Source organism: Biomphalaria glabrata, chromosome 18, assembly GCF_947242115.1.
Source record: "Biomphalaria glabrata chromosome 18, xgBioGlab47.1, whole genome shotgun sequence".
NCBI classification, from domain to species: domain Eukaryota; kingdom Metazoa; phylum Mollusca; class Gastropoda; family Planorbidae; genus Biomphalaria; species Biomphalaria glabrata.
In genome coordinates, this window is record NC_074728.1 from 1,242,470 (window position 1) to 1,260,298 (window position 17,829).

General features: G+C 33.3%; 1 protein-coding gene across 1 annotated transcript; it reads left to right on the forward strand.

Moving 5' to 3' along the window:
- The first annotated feature begins 1,759 nt into the window (after positions 1-1,759).
- LOC129923995 (chromosome partition protein Smc-like) lies at positions 1,760-14,406 on the forward strand. The gene is made up of 10 exons (XM_056017542.1): positions 1,760-1,897; positions 3,096-3,184; positions 4,786-4,911; positions 5,312-5,375; positions 5,481-5,573; positions 6,807-6,938; positions 12,645-12,698; positions 13,285-13,326; positions 13,429-13,451; positions 14,231-14,406. The coding sequence occupies exons 1-10, from the start codon at positions 1,760-1,762 to the stop codon at positions 14,247-14,249; spliced, it is 780 nt and encodes a 259-aa protein (XP_055873517.1). The 3' UTR covers positions 14,250-14,406.
- The last annotated feature ends 3,423 nt before the right edge of the window (positions 14,407-17,829 follow it).

Below are 17,829 nucleotides of genomic sequence, written 5' to 3' on the forward strand. Positions count from 1 at the left end.
CATTGATCTCTTCTTATGTATTGCTTGTTCACAAGATTTGTATTTGCTGCGACTGAAATAGATACTTTTATGTTTGTTTTTTTAGGTACTTCTTATGGTGAACAGTGGTTCAGGCAAAACCAGTATATGGTCTATAATACTTGCTAATTATATTGCAAGGGACACAAGAAGACTAGATGTAACATGTAAGTTCTACCTCACACACATACACACTTAATGACTAGTGTTTTCATGGATTGCCAAAAGTAGATACCTGGGGTTAGGGTTAGGCCAGAGGCAGTTAAAATTGTTCATATACCTTGTTAAATCAATTGCCTGGTTGGCAACTATTTCTTGGATAACTTGAAAAAAAAATCATTTAAACATATTCATGACTATAACATTTTTATTAAGTGAAGTTCCTTTTTACAGCTTATCTCCTTTCATCAGAGTATAGATCTACTGATTAACTCTATATTACAAATAGTATTCCTATGATATATAATATATATAGATATAAATAGATCAAATGTAAATCAAAGGATGTAACATGTAAGCAACCAATAGCTCTTTCATTATTTAGTAATTTTGACATTCGTTTCTTCTGTCACATTATGGCTTTATGTATCATTATGTGTGCAATGATATAACCATTACATTTTTTGCACCAATCTATGTCTGCGCTGCATCAGATTACTGACTGTTTTAATGTCAAATGTCTACTAACCCTTACATAATAATCTACGAGAGTTTAAGGAACATGTACAAATTTTTAAAAAGGGTAAAAAGAAATGTCCATAATAATTTATACACATGTAAATACACTGCAAAGAGTTGTTTCAAAGTTGACATGAACCAAAATAAAATGAACAAATATATTTATTTATTAAACATTATATTTATCACACTATGATATTTGTTTCTCATCATGCTCAGGGTAGATTGTGATGGTCTATCTTCTGAGGTTTCCACTGGACCAACTACAGCTCACTCTGCCCCTGTCACTCCCACCCACAACCCTGATGATAGCTTGGATGTTGGCTATAGAACAGGATCACAGTGAGGTTCTTTCCAGGGCTTATTTGGCTGTCTCTGACCCATATGGACAATGCTTAGCATGGCAGCTGCTGCAGAGTTAAAACAGCAAGGTATTCTTTACTTAATTACTTAATTTCTAATAGAGTTCTAATAGAGTTTATATTATTTCTTAATATGGCTGAGTGGTAAAGCTCTTGGCTCCCATACTGGGGGTCCCGGCTATGAATCCTGGTGAAGACTGGAATTTCTAATTTCTGGATCTTTGGGCACCTCTGAGTCCAACCAGCTCTAATAGTTACCTAACATTAGTTGGGGAAAAGTAAAGGTGATTGGTCGTTGTGCTGGCCACATGACACCCTCATTAACCATTGGCCACAGATACAGATGACCTTTATATCATGTGCCCTATAGACTACAAGGTCTGAAAGGGGTACTTTACTTTTTCTTTTCTTAAATTCCACTATATCCAGAAGAGAAGAGAAAAAGAAAAAGAGAGTAGTAAAAATAAAAAATATAACAGTTGTCACTCAAACATCAGGATTAAGAATGCATGTTACATTCTATCAGGACACAGTCAATGAATTATTTTTCACAAGGCATGTTTCACTAGTTTCAACATCCAGAATAAGTGTTGCCTCATTATGTTGTGCCCTGTTCAAAGGCACTAGCAAAAGAAGCAGCTCTTCAGAACAGTACCAAAGAACTGTAACCAGTCATCAAAAACATATCTGGAAAATTTGCCATGTCAGAGAGGCCAGTAAAGGACAAAAATGGTGGCTTGATAACAGACGAAGAAGGACAAAAGAAGAGACTGGTCGATCATTTCCAAGAGCTTCTTTACAGACCTACTCCTGTCAACCCACCAAAGATACCGCCAGCTGTAAGAGACCTATCAAGTGCAGTGCACCCACTTAAGAGCTGACAATTTATTTGAAGAAGTAGTTGATAACAACACAAACCATATTCATCTATGGAATTTGCAATAGAAAAATTTCATGTAAGATTCAAGCATATATTGTATTTGTCCTCACTGTCATGAGCTCTTTTGCAGAGTAGTATTGTCTCTATTCAATCACACTGAAGAAATTTAGATTAGAATGTATCTTTCTTGAGTTTAATTTCTTCAAACTTGATTCAATCAAATAAGCTATCCAACAATAAAAAAATTAACATGAATCACTTTTATGAAATAGCTGGCTATCTTACAATATTGTCAAATAACTGAATTACATAAACTACTAGTCGAATAATGACCACTGAACAATGACTCATCTAGGTAGCTTTGTGTTGCCTGGCCTTTCTTGCTACATAATTCTTAGTCTTCTACCTATTCCTGACTACTCATGCATGTTTACCTAAACATCTCTTCAAGGTCATCTAAAAGAATGACCTATTTACCTAGTCGTTCACTCACACACTCCACTTTTAGCCCACTTGACTAGTTAACTTATTCTTGGAATTAAGGCACTTAACATTATTTCCTGTACCATGACAAAAATTGTTTTCTTCCTACTTGAGCTATGATTGTACAGAATGTTACTGGTCTCTGTCCAGATTTTCAACTGTTCATTGTATTCACAAAACTTTTTTTTTCTAAAAGGCTTCCATTCTGTATTCTGTTTGTTCATTTGGCTTCAAACAAGCTACAAAATGAATGTCTGTCCTTGTGTCACTTTCATCTCTAATAAGTTCACAATCTCCATCAAATATTTCGCTTACACCACTCTTGACGACGTCTTCAATCGTTTCTGTGTTCTCCTCATCATCTTCTGTACTCTCTTCCTCACCCAGGCTCGCTTTATTAAGTCTGTTTAGTGCCACTCTGACAAATACACCGCCATGTCTCACAAAAAAACTTTTCCATCTTGAAAGACCAGGTCCCAACCATCTTTCTTTGCCTTCACGCTTGTAAAAAAACTTTGTCACCATTTTCTGATGCTTGAACTTTAGAATGCAGGGCTCATTGTATTCTTTCACTTGAATCAACTATGTTATTCTTAATTAGGAGAGAAAGTCTAAATTACACTTTTTTTTTCTTAAGTTCATTCGAGAGTAGTAGTTGCTGTTTGTTTTGACAGGTTGAACTAGAGGAGCAAAAAAGAACTAAAGAAAACCTTAGGAAGAGAATGCGTGAAGTAAAGAAACTGGATATAACAACTGACAATCTGTGAGTCTTGAAAAATATATTTATTTACTTATTTTTTTACCATGTTTTTATTAAATATATGAATATGTTTTTTTCTTACTTAAAATGTGAGACAAATAAAGCAGGGTTCTCAATTCTATATGAATAGAACAATATCTTAATTAAAGAGCCTTTTTATTACCCTCTTTTTGTTCTGTACATTGTCTACTTTAAGATTTAAAATTACATTGCCCCAGCTAATGTGCATTTTGGACATAAATTATAATAGGATGTCTAAATAAGATAACTTACTAAACTTAAGAGTTGCAATTTCCTACTAATACCAATGGAGGACACTGTTAGACATTGTTATGTACAAAATAATATCCTAGAATTAGCAAAAAACAAGAACAAAGCTTTTTAAATATTTACTTTCATTCTGAAACAGTAAAAGGAAAAAAAAAAACAATTAACTTAGTGAATGTATTATTAAAACAATGTAATGAACATCATAATATATAAAACAAAACATTTTGGCAAATATTTTTTTAATGGTAAAGTCAGTATATATCCTCTTAGCAAACTCATCAAAAAAAGGCTTTCATTTATTGACTTATTCAGACAGACTTAGCTTGAAATACATAAAAAGTGAAATTAAAATAATTTTTTTTTAAAAAAAGCTTATCAGATGATCCAATTATTGTCAGCTTTAGTAGAAAAGGTTGAAGATACTAGAAAAAAGATTAGCATTAGCCTACTATAAACATATACACCTTAGTCAAGAGTGAGACCAACTCATGATCTTTTTAATGCCTATGAAAATGTCTTAGAAGAAACTGCAACAATAGAAAAATGAGATTTTTGTTAAATATTTTGACAAGATATGGACAATCAGTAGAGAGAGTTTTGTAGGTGAAGGAGAGCTGAGAAAAGTACAACCACCACATTTCTGTATTTAAATTCCAGTGTTTCTCATACTGGGGAAAGGGAGAGGGCTTAAAGGTCCTGACAAAGGGGGACAGGGCAGTCAATAAAATTTTAGAAGCAAAATAAAAGTTTTAATGTCATTAAAGTTATCACTCCATGTTTGAATATTAACACACACACACAAAAAATGTGATTCTTACCATTGCTTCAATAAATTAAAATATTTTAAATAAAAGGCATCCTTCACCTTTTTAGTAGGACCTTTTAAAAATGTATATTGTTTCGTGAGATGTGACAGCATGAAGTCATTTCAAAGTAACTCCGCAAATGTGACTTTATGTCTGAGTGGTTGAAATTCTCTCGACTTTTGCGATCATGCCTTAACATTAATAGTCTTTTTTATGCTTGAGGACATTTGTCTTATTTCTGTATCTGTGTTGATCTCAGAAGCTGTTTTTTTTTTAACTTTAAAAAAAAGAAAAAAAAAATTTTAGTCAACATTCACTTTTGGATAGTTTCATTTCAGTTTTCTAAATGATTCAACTAAACACTTTATTTCTAATTCATTTTTTTGATTGACAATGTTTAAAATGAAACCAGTACATCCCAACCCTATATTTCAACTGTAATTGGCTTGGCCAGAAATGTCAACTAAAAGTTTATTGCGTAGGCATCAGAAGTTTCTATTTAGTTTCAATTTTTTTTCTTGATCTCAGGGTCAAGTCTCTAGAAAGTTCATTGAAAGAAAAAGAGCATGAGGTGAAACAGGAGCAGCAGAGAAACAGAGAGCTGGATGCCAAATTTAAGAATCTACTCCAGGAGAAAGAAAGTATTGAAGCTCAGTGAGTGTTCTCATTATTTTTTGATGAACTTAGGTTGAAACAAATTCACTTTGAAGAGGACTGATTCTAGATTGGCCTTGAGGGATTGTCAGCTGTAGATGGAAATGTTTTCATTGTCGCTGAAGTCTGCAGTAACTTATATAACCTTTATATAAGAACCTTAGTTACATGCTAGGAAAATATTTTAAATTTCTGCAACATCTTATTTTAAGTCGCCGCTACAGGCCAGTTTACAAAAGGGATGGGGGATTGGACCAAAATTTCCTAAAATTTTTGTAAAGTCTATTCCCATCACTGGTATGTGTAACCACATATAAAACCACACTCCAACATAATCTTTCAGAGACAATACTATATTACTATATTGATTGTAAAGTATTTTATTTAACATTATGTAAAGGATCAATGAAAACAAGGCAGTTGAATCCTTGTTATATAATTCCAAAAATGTTTGCATGATAGAAGTGTGCTTATTATATAAAAGAGTGAAAAAAAAAAGGTTGATGACGGATCTAGATTTTTATAACTCTTGTGATTCACTAGGATTGTTAACTTTTCTTTACTTTCAGGCTTCAAAAATACTTGATAATCATTACACAGAGAAGTCAGAGTTGAGTTCTAAGATTAAAAGTCTTCAAGAAGAGAAAAAAAAACTGAAAGATGTAAGAATTTAGTAAACTAGAAATAACTTTTATTTTTTTGTCTTTGTCAAATCTATGACTACAGACATTATAGCTTATTGTTATCAAAAACTATCTGAATTGAACGTTAGCAAAAACATACAAGCTTGGATTTTAAACTTTCTTATCAAACGCCCACAATATGTAAAAGTGAATGGCATGTGTAAGGCACGAGAGAGCTTAGCACTGGAGCCGCAGGGGTGCGTCCTGTCACCAGTATTGTATACCATATACACAAATGACATTCAGAGCCTATCAGCTGACACTCCCATCATAAAATTTGCTGACGACAAAGCAATCATTGGCCTTATTTCAGGTGACGAAAATCTGTACCATTCAACAATTGACACCTTTTACCAATGGTGTATAGACAACTTTCTAATTTTAAATGTTCAGAAAACTAAAGAAATGATTATTGACTTAAGAAACATTAAGGCCATATTGCAGAAATTTAGATGAACAATCAAACCATAGAACAAGTACAAGAATATAAATATCTAGGAACAACTATCAACAACAAACTGAAATGGAGTGAACACTGTCAAAATCTCTACACAAAAATTCACCAGCGACTCTTCTACCTTAGAAAGATAAGAAAATTTAACATCGACAAATCCATTATTTCACTTTTTTATACAGCAACCATCAGCAGTCTAATTAACTTTGCCATCACCTGTTGGTATGGTAATACTTTACTGGCACAAAGACTTAGACTAAATAGACTAATTAAAAAAGCATTGCACATCACTCAAATACAGCTACCATCTCTTGAAGAGCTTTTTCATGAAAGATACCTTTCCAAAACACTCGCTTCTTAAGGACAACCTGCACCCATTAAACCACTGTTACATAAAATCTGAATGAAGTGGTCGTCTCCTTTCCATTAGGACTAAAACAGAAAGATTTAAAAACTCCTTTATCCCACTTTCGGTCAGAGTGTTACAAGATCAGCTGTCGTCATTGAGAAGTACTTAGAAGTTCAAATTCATAAAGTGCTGGTTGGGAATGTGTATGTGTTTCGTGTGTGAATGTTGTTCGAATTCTTCATCTATACTGTTATTGTACAGTAGTTATGCTGATGTTGTCAATTGTAGTCAAACTGAATTTCTATTTGATTGGATCAATAAAATTATCTTATCTTATAATATATAAATTGAACTGATGTCATTCTATAAAATTGGTATTGCATTGATCAGTTTTATGTTTCAATGTCAGGAACTTGCTGCTCTTGAGGAGCTAAATGCCCAACTAGTGGAAGAAAGCAATCGTATTATTGATCACACAAATACCAACCAGAAAATCCAGCTGTGTGACAAGAAAAATCAAGAAAACAATGAGCCAACAAAGGTATAGTTTATTGACACTTGACACCTTAATTTCTCTTGTAATAAAAGCAATAATGAGAAGTGCATGTCAAATGATATTCATATTCACTGGTAGAATGTATTTTTATGTGTAGATTTTTATTAATCTATTTTTTAAACTTAGTGCTTTGATTTTTATTTTGATAAAAGCACCAACGCCAGAAACTTATTTTGAACATTTTTAACGATACCCATCAGCATGTTAGTTTTTTTGTTTTTTTTAAAGAATTTTACTTTCTTATCCTACCCTTCTAGATAATTATAAACATCATTCATTGGTAAATATCTGGAGCTTGTCTGTATTCTTAGTTGTTATTGGCCTTGTATTACTATTTTAAAGGATAAATAAACATATAGTAACAACTATTTCAAGTATAGCGCAGCACATGGATTAGGTAATAAAATATCTGTCTACAATACTTAGCGCCAAAATGACTACTGCATCAAAAAGCCTTGTTTTAAGGATACTATTAGTTTAATGTGGTCTGTCTGTCTATCTTATGTATGTCTTAAAATTTTGAAAAGCTATTGAAAATCCCATTTCATGATATTTTGCAGCTTGCAAAGGCTACATTTTCTGTTCTGAAAGCAAGCGCACCATTTTGTTTTCAAAATTATGTATTGTTGTCATTCTGCATGCACAAGGCGCAACAGTGCACTATTAGATCACTGTATATGAACTGGAGCAACTGGAATTCCATCTAAGTGGAAAAGGAAGAATATAATATTTTAGACGAGAACTTGGCTTGATCCCCCTAGAGTAATAGTTCAGCAAGGTTCTTTGTGTGGGTTGTCTAGTCAGGAAGTTGCCTAAGAAAACTGTGGAAACGGTGTTCTAGTGAGTGGAAGACATTCCTGTTGGTTTGTTATTGGAAAGTGAAGACAGAGGCGGCGACAGTGAACCCTGCAGGAAAGAGTTTGATCTAAAAACCAGAATTGACATTTATGTTCATTGTAATCATCTCACATTTTTTATCAGTTCTGTTACATATCAAAATGAAGTTATATCTATCTGTCTATCTATATATATATAGGGCCTATCACATCTCTTTCTCTCTCTAAATATATATATATATATTGTTATAAACCTGGTGGTGGCACAAATGGGGGTAGTGGTGTGTGTGTAGTCAGCTGACGCAAATTGCCCCAGGCCAGCGCTAGACGAGCGGTCAACCGTGACGAGTTACGACTGTCAGCCGAGACGAGTGTCAGCACGGTGGTTCGGGAAGGATCGACGGCGGTCCGGGAAGGATCGACGTCGTGAACAGAGCTCAGGAGCGTCACGAGAGTTGTAGTCATCTGACCACCTAGAAACGTCGAGCGGCGTTCTGTCCGCTTCGAGAAGGCCAGTAGGGACCCTATATAAGAGCGGAGGTGTCGCAGTCAAAACGGTTCACGGCAGGGGTTCAGAGCCCGGTTCACTACAGTCCGGTTGACTACAGCACAGTTCAGCGGTGTGGTTCTGTACGGAGCATTACGACGGTTCAGTGCGGAGTACTATCAAGTACAGTTGAGGCGAACGGCGTCTTGATCTTGGTCTGTGATCGAGTCCGACACAACGAGCCTAGTGTGTGAAGTCAGTCCTGAACTGTTGAACCCAGTGCAAGCCCGGAACGAGACGCAGAGGCCAGTGCAAGAGTTGATACAGCGGAACGGTGTTATCGCAGAGATATTTGTACAGTGTACGTGTTGCCAATTGTACAGTATTGGCTGTTATTTATTCAACTATTAAAGTGTTACGTTACTTTGGAGCCCTGAGTTGTCAAGTTCTTTAAGTTGGTGGTGTATGGTGCAGTTTGCAGAGAGCCTGGATAGTGAGATTCGTAACAATATATATAATTAATTTATTACCCTATGTTCTGTACATTGTCTGCTCTAGCATTACTTGTATGGTGTATCTTTTTGTTTATATTTACTCACACTCTGAAACAACAAAAGGAAAAAAAGCAATTTAAGCTTACTGAATTCAGAAAAAAAAAAAATAAAGCTAAACAATTAGAAAAAAATATTTATTTTTTTTTTAATCTTGAATCTTAAATCAGTATCTAACTTCTTTGTTTATTTAATATTTTACAGAGACGGTTCAATTTTCCTGCAGGAAGACGTGGGATGGCAGCCAATAGACCATGAACAACCAAGCAGCCATTCTGTGTAAGCCATCATTTATTGAATTATTCATTTATACTTATCTTGAAATATTTAAAAAAAAAAAAACAAGTAATGGTCAAGACAAGCAGTCATATATATAAATATGTATGCATATGTAGAGAGACACTATTATACTGGTCTTTAGTTATTTGTAGCCATCGCTGAATTTTCTGTTAGTAATTATTTGTTTTTGTTTTTTTAAAACATGATTAGCTCAGAAAAAAGTAAAAGAGGCAGGGGCAGAGATACTAACCTGATAGAATCCCAGGCTGCCCAGCCGGAAAAAAATGTTTTTTTTTTAAATTTTTCTCCATAGTGTTGTCACAGTGTAATTTCTAAATGTTTATTTAAATTTTTTAAAATAGTGTTTGTTGTGTATTTATGTTCTTGTTGTGTATTGTGAACTGATCTGTTCTTGTGTGTTGTGACAAGAGGGACAATAAGGGTAGCTACTTTATTTTCAGTAAGAGTTAGCTCCCTTTAATATACTATTTAATTCTCGGTTAACTGTTTACAATAGCCACTCTCTCTTGAACTGACCAGTGCATTTTGAATGAAATCTCCATCCATAATGTTTAACTAATACTTGTGTTGTTGTGCTCTGACTGTGTTACTCAAGAGGAGTGTGCCACTATTATGGGAAGAGTGTTTCGTTAACGAACTAAGTAGACTTTATTTCGGTACGTGACGTTTTGGCGCCGCCGTTTTGGCGACGGGACGTTTTGGCGCGAGCCGTTTTGGCGAGGGGAGGTTTTGGCGCGAGATATCATTTGACGATAATTTAATAAGCACATAGTTTTTTTTTAATGAACTCTTGAATTCCAGCGACTTAGGCAAATAACCATGGTGTCTATGTATACTTAACTTAAAGTATTTTGAGAAACATGGTACATGTATAATTTTTTTACTTATTATTAGCAAGTGTTTGGTATGTATAGCTGTAGATACCATACAGTCATTAAATAAACCAATGTTAATGTAAACAAATAATTGCATCTATTTTTTTGTCTATCATCATTTCATTTTGTTTTTAATTTTAAAGTAATATCTTAAAAAACTTTTTTGAAAATAAATATGTGCCTCTTAATAAACACACATACACAAGCCAAAATGTTTATTAAAGAAAATGATGTGAAAATCAAACACACATTTACATTTAGTTCGTGAAAAATATGTCTTAACACAAACACTCATGCAAAACATAGATATGAATAATTCTTTTAAAAGAAATAATACAATAAACGTACATAATGTATTTCGCGCCAAAACGTCCCGTCGCCAAAACGGCTCGCGCTAAAACGGCGGCGCCAAAACGTCCTGCTTCGACTTTATTTATTTGTTAGTTATAAGTTCGTTTATGTCTATAGTATGTATGTTTTTTTTTTGTAAAAGACATCTTTTGTTTTGATATGAGACAGTAGTGTCTCATGGATGTTGTCATTTGATTATGACATTTATTATATTATTGTAAACCATTGTTTTGGTTTTTGAGATGAGACACTATTGTGCCTCTGTGATGCTGGTTCTTTGATTATTTTGAACTGAACCTGTCCTACTATTTTGATTTTGTTTCATTATTTTATTTTGTTTTGTTGGCCTTTATTTCCGTTTGTATTTGACATGATCTTTTTCTTATGTTTATAAACAAACTCTTTTTTTTTTTTTTGTTGCAAAAGAAAAAAGGTTCAAGACCAGAAAAACAAGCGGTACTTAGAAAAAGCTCAAGGTTGTTGTGTATGTAAAATCTTTGTTTCATGAAGTATCTCTTTTTTTTCTTTTTAATAATATCGCCTATCAAACTTGTATAAGCTCTGCTTATAAATTTCTGATAATTCAATTTCCAAAAGTTAAGAAAAATGCCCTGAAGCCAGTGGCGTAGCTCGGGTGAGGAGAGGAGGGTGATTTGGTCAAGCTGCAAAGAAACTGCCCACGTAGTTTTCTCTCTTGCAGACCACCTTGTATTACTGTCCTTTTTTAAACTCCAGGCTACAGCTTCTTTCAGTTTGGCCCATCTCTGGGGTGAATTGGAAAAAAAGTTGACTTCATATGGAAATGAAGGACAAATTCAAAGTCTGGAAAACCATTTGGACACCTTTGGGTTTCTCCTTGAATAATGACACGCTGATGAAAAACTGTTACTTTTTCCTGTTTGATGAAATACAGGCAAAGTGCTTAATAAGCTAAAATGTTGTAATTTTTGTTGCCTTAGAAAAAGATTTAATAAAACTACATCTCTATGTTATAGCTAGGAGTGAAGAGAACTTGAGAAACACAAGCAATGAAGTTAGTAACATAAAGTCAAGGTTGATAGTAAGTATTTACAAACTTATATCAACTCACTCTGTCTGTCTGTCTGGCCAAAAGTTTGTACACAATATTTCTCTGACACCCAATCTTAAGCTGAAATTTGCACAATTATTTCTGTTACCTGAAAACACAAGAATCAATTTAAAAAATTAATCAATTAGTACCTTAACCCGCACCCATGAGGGGACCTTCACCACCCATAGGGGTAACAGCGGTGGGTTTTGAACTGGTTAGCAAGCCTTTCTCACATCCCCACCATGTGAAGGTACACTCAGGTACACTCGCTAGAGCATACAGTGGTAGCTCACTGAGAGCCATGTTTGCTCACGTACTTAGCCATCATAGTGGGTAACAACTGGCCACTTCAATACATGTGTACTGCTCCGAGTACCAAAGACTACTGACTTAAATTGAGTTTAGTAATTATCACTTCCTCTTCTTCTTTGAGGTTTTTCTCATGCTATCACCTTTTTGACCCAAGGTGAACAAATAACATAGTGGCTGGGTGGTAAAGGACTTGACTTCTGAACCAAAGGGTCATGGGTTCAAGTTCTGATGAAGATGGATTTTAATTTTTGTGATTTCTAGGACACTGAGTCCACCCAAGTTGAATGTGTACCTAGCATTAGTTGAGGATAAGTAAAGGTGGTTGTTTGTTGTGCTGGCCACATGACACCTTTGGCCACAGAAACAGATGACCTTACATAACAGGTTTTTTTTTATCAATAAACAAACAAAACAACATTTAAACCCATTAGCCACTTCTGCTGTCCAGAACGTTTTAGTCCTATACTGTTTTTATTAGATGTTCCTAAAACCCCTTTTCAATATTTGAAACTTATTAAATTAAATATTTCTTCAGTCTCATTGCTAGATTAATTACAAATCATTTTGGAGAAAACTGATTTTATTTTTCATTAAAAGGAAGAATCTTTATACCTTATTTTCAGTTATAATCTCTATTTTTCTAGCTGTAGTTTGTATTTTTATATTAAATACAAAAATGTGACCTACTTCTCTTTGCTTAAGATTATAAAGGTAATCGGGAGTGGGACGTAGTGGGTTTATACAATGTTCAATATCAAATGGTTAATTTTTGGTAAACTCTTTAATTTCTTCAAATTTATCAGTCTTAGAGAAATTGATTTAAAATTTTGTCTTGAGAAATGCTATTAGGATGTAGCTTATATCTTTCAAGACAATTTGTCTATATTTGAAATTGCTCTCATTTCAGGATGTGGAGCATGAAAAAATCATGCTAGTGAAACAGCTGACACAATTTAGATCAGTAAGTTATATCTTTTGCAATCAAAGTTGATCTTAAGGACCATACAGAAAAAAAAGTAAAGTTTCCCTTTCAGACCTTGAGATCTATGGCGCAGATGATGTTAAGGCCATCTGTTTCTATTGCCAACGGTCAAATAGCAGGATGCCATGTGGCCAGCACAATGACCAACCACCTTTACTTTGCCCAACTAAAGTCAGGTACCCATTAGAGTTGGGTGGACTCGGGGGCGCCCTAAAAATCCCGAAATTTAAATTCCCAGTCTTAACTAAGATTCCAACCCAGGACCCCAGTTTCAGAAGCCAAGCGCTTAACCCCTCATCCACCACCACCCCTTATTCCATATGCTTAAACAAATTCCTGCAAGTTTTCCTTCTTCCCTAGTGCCATTAGAAAATGGAAAGGGTTGCTCAAATCATCCAGGAAAACCAACAACTTAGCAAAAAGTCATTGATTAACATGCATGACTAGTTTGAAAGGTGTAGGATCTAGTTACCTATTTATTTGATACAAAGTCTGTAAGTAAAATTGTGATAAGAATAGAATAAGAAAATGAATCTGATTAACAAATATTTGTTTTTCTCTTCAGAAATACAACTACATAACCAGACAGAAAGACAAAGAAATCCAGGTAAGAATAAAAAAAGCTATGAAAATTTTTAGACAATACATTTTTTTTTCTTAAAGGTGTCAGAGAGAGAAAGAAGATTAAAAACCTTTTTTTTTTTCCCAGAGACTCAAAAGTGAACTGGAGCGGTAAGTATCTTGCCTAACACTTTCTTTTTAGCACTTTTTTGTTCTAGATCAGTGCTTGTTTTTTTTTTTCTGTAAAAATATTCACTTGTGGTTGAAACAGACAAGTCTTGAAATGGAGAAAAGGGATTGCTCTTCTTCTTCTATAATACAGACGTTACTTCAAAAAAGAAGATGATTACATCCCATGCGTCTTGCATTCAGTCATGCATATTAACCAATGACTTAAATTAAATATTAGACCTAGACTATAGTCTATAGCAGGGTTAGCAAATTATGGGCTGCAGACCACATGCGGCCCGTCAGAATATGCGCAACTGCCCCCCTGCAATTAGAGATTCCATTGTTATAGTCAACTTCGAAAACCAGATCAGTTCTCATAAACTAAGATATTTGATAGTATATGATTTGATTTGATACAAATTATTATGTAAGTTCTTAACATACTTTTGGTTACAAATTCTCATTCTGTTTGGAAAAGACAGCATCTTATAACCTGCGGTATTTTTTTTTAAACCTTTTTTTTTTTTAAATCTTGTTAAATTTCTTTAAATTACAGTGTACAAATTACAACTTGTGAATTGTTCTTTGCATTATCATTACATGATACATTTCATGTGAGGACAAAGAATCCGCTACTAGCCCTAAACTTTTATAAACTCAACACAGCATCACATCTTCATTTAATATACTCCAGCTATAGCGTGCTTTGGTATTCAATGTATTCTAATGTTTAAAATAAAAAAGCTAAATAAAATTATTTCTTTTTTTTTTTCTTTCAGCCAATATGAAAAAGAGTGAGTTTTCACAGCATGACAGTTTTTTCTTAGAAGACTTTTCTCAGTGTCAACTTTGTATTGTGGCTTTCTTCAATTGTCATTCATAAAGATCAGTGAATTCTGTTAATGCTAGATTTGAAATTTTGTAACTTAATACTGTGATTAAATACTGAATTGTACCTCACCCTTGTTGCTTTTATCTGTACAGCCAATGATTATGAATGTTAAGAATTCCATTTTTTTCAAATTATGAATTGGGTACAGGCTGAGAAAATTATTTGAATTATGGCTTTAAAAACAAAATAGTTTAATTTTTATTATAACAAAATGAGTTTGATTATTGATTGCACTAAAGTTTTCAACTAAAATAAAGTAGTTAAACTAAAATTTTATCATGAATTTCAAAATATAGTTAACCAAACAAACTTTTCATGACTTCTGTATTGGAAAGGGGGAGGGGGTTGAATTTGACCTATATAGGCCTAGATATAATCATTCAACTGTATGCCTACAGTTCGATCTTATTCTTTTTTGTACAAATATTTATCCATAATAAAATCAGTAATAAGGAAAATGTTTCTTACATAAACATTAATGCACAATAAAATAATGTTTAAAATGCTAGTACAATACAAATGTCTAGAATAAAAACAGAGCCCGGAAGCTCAAAATTGGAACCAGTGAAATCTGCCCGTGTGGAGTGTCACCAGATAATGCTGACCATGTCCTCCAAAACTGCTCTCTTTACCAAGAGGCCCGTACTAGACACTGGCCCCAAAACACCTCAATAGAAAGAAAACTATACGGAGAGCTCCCTGATTTGGAAACCACTGCGCAGTTCATCACATGTATTGGTCTAGTCATCTGAACACTTTAACATAAAATGAGAACGAGGAAGAAGAAGCATAGAACCTACTGATAACATTTGTGTTAGTGGAGCCAGGAGAACCTACCCATAGCTTTTGTGGAGATATCTACCTTCTACAAGTTTCATTACAGATCTACTTGATAAGACCATATACACTTTAAACACTTATGTACATTTGTACATACACATATGGGATTCAATGTAGTTAAGACTGCCCAAATTAAGCTTGTCGCAGTTAGTAATGTTGTTGAGTATATTTGTAAAAATGTACACTATCAAATAGCGCCACTTTCTTCTGTAGGCGATGACGTCATTCATGGTATTAATATTTTGTGCAACATTTTATTCCTTGTCCCATTGTCATGAGTGACGTAATTTATCAGCTCTTATTTTGGGGGCATTTTCACCTTATTGTAATTGATAGACAAGATGTACTTTTTGAGGTCCTGAATGTATCTTGGTTTTATACTACTGGTCAGCCTTACCATATTGCCTTGGATTAATTCTTGTTAGGACTATTTGACCTCTGTTTAGGGTGAGTTGTATTTTATATTGTAACGATATTCTTTAAACAGATTTGTTCGTATTTCTAGTTTTAGAGATTGTCTGTTATTTTTATTGGGTTTCAGTTAATTATTTCATTGTTGATTCAATGCTGTGGGTTTTTGGTATTACCCTGGACATTGTCGTCATCATCTTTGTATTGTTGGTCAGAAGTTAATGACAGTTCTAATATGCTGCTATCATGATTGATGTCCGTTGGCAGTTTATACAGAACTTATTACAGAGACGAATCTTTGGCATACAATATGAAACTGTGATGTTGAAGTCAGCGTTTTCAAGCAACATATTGTTGCTTACTTTATTTTTATGCTTTTTTAAGTTATTACTTAATTTATGAATTTATGACTTTTTATGTTTATATTTATTTGTGAAAAATTATCATTCACATTATTCCTTTCGATATATTTGTATAAATATTTTTCTATTAAATTCATATTTAATTTTAACTTATCATACATATTGTTTATTATTTTATGAACATGCTGAGTGTGTATGGTATGTCTGTTAGGCTAAACTTCGCGACTATGTATAATCATCAAGCAAAAGATAACAATTATTCTTTAATACACACACATATTGCAATTAAAATTTTACTTAATTACCAAGACATTTAAAAATCTAATCATAAATAAAGTCCTGACAGGACAGGCATTATTTAGATTGTCTTTACAATAATTTTAAAAAAATGTTAAACCATATAAATACATAAATAACCATTGGCAGGACTAATTGACAACAATAACAACTGAATCAAAGTTCTACAAATAACAAGAAATAAAATGGCTGCCACTAGAATGATTGTAGGAATCAGAACACAAAAGAGTTCTTCTGTCAATATACAAGGTGTTTAAATGTAAAAAAAAAATATGGACTAGTAACAGTGATGATGAATAATATATCATATTACAAAACTGTTTTTTTTTTTTGTTTTAATGTACTAATCACAAATCTGAGATAAAAGAATATTTCAAATTAAGTCAACAATAAAAGCTTTAGAAAAAATCAACTAAAAAATGCTACCAAATACAATTTATATATATAAAAAAATATTTATCAGATGTTCCCTCAGCAGCTTGTTTGGTTTCTTCATACTGGTACTTAGAGAATGAATAGCAAGAGAAAATAAATGTCAATTAAAATAAAGCATACAACAAAACAACATAGAAAACACTTTTTGTCCCCCCCACCCCCTCCCCTTTCCACTAAAATGACATTCAATGAGTGGCTGTGTGCTAGTAATCTAGCAAATTACATTTTTTAAAACTCCCTCACAATTGTATCTATTTTAACAATGGTAGTAGACATGGCTAAGAAAACAAAAATGTTTCATTACTTTTCTATGATTAACGTTTAGTAGATTTGAGAGTGCAAAAGTTAAACAAAAGCATAAACTAAGATGAACTCTTTTCAATAAGAGGTAGAATCAAGGTGATAGTCCAGCCAGCGAAACCAATGTTTTGATGAAGCAAATTTTATCCAGCAAAACTTTTGCAGTTTGTCTAATGAATGGAATAATGACAAATTTATGTGGTCAAATAAAACAAGTATCATCTGGACATCTAATACAAATGTCACTGGTAAACTTTAAGAACAGTTCTAGAGAAAAGAAGACGTGTGTTAAAATAAATAAAGATCTCTATACAAACAAATATACACTTATAAGTGTATGATATAAGAGTAATTAGCCACAGAGAAACTGAAGTGAAACTCGTTAGTAAAAATCATGAGCTATTGTAATATACAATATTTATATAATATTTAACTTTTTTTTTCAGTTTATGTTGTAATAAATGTTTCTATGACAAAATAATTCACACTTTGTTTTTCATATTGAGAATAATTCAAGTTGGAGGTGATGACATTTTTAAAATGGACCTAATAAAACAACAAAACAATTTTAAGTCTCAATAAACTAATCTTTTTGTAGGACTGAACACTATTTTTAAATACTAGTCCAAAAACTTAAGGGTACAGAGCACCTCACCCTGAAAAAGAAAACTTTTTTTTTTCTTTCTGTTCTATCAACATTTAAAAAATCCAACAAGTTTTTTAGGTCTATGAAAAATTGGACAGGAAATAAAATCATGTATTGATGTGGACAAAACTCAAAAGGGATGATTTAGGTCAGTGCTGCCCAACCTTTTCCAGCCTGAAGGCTGAATTTCTTATA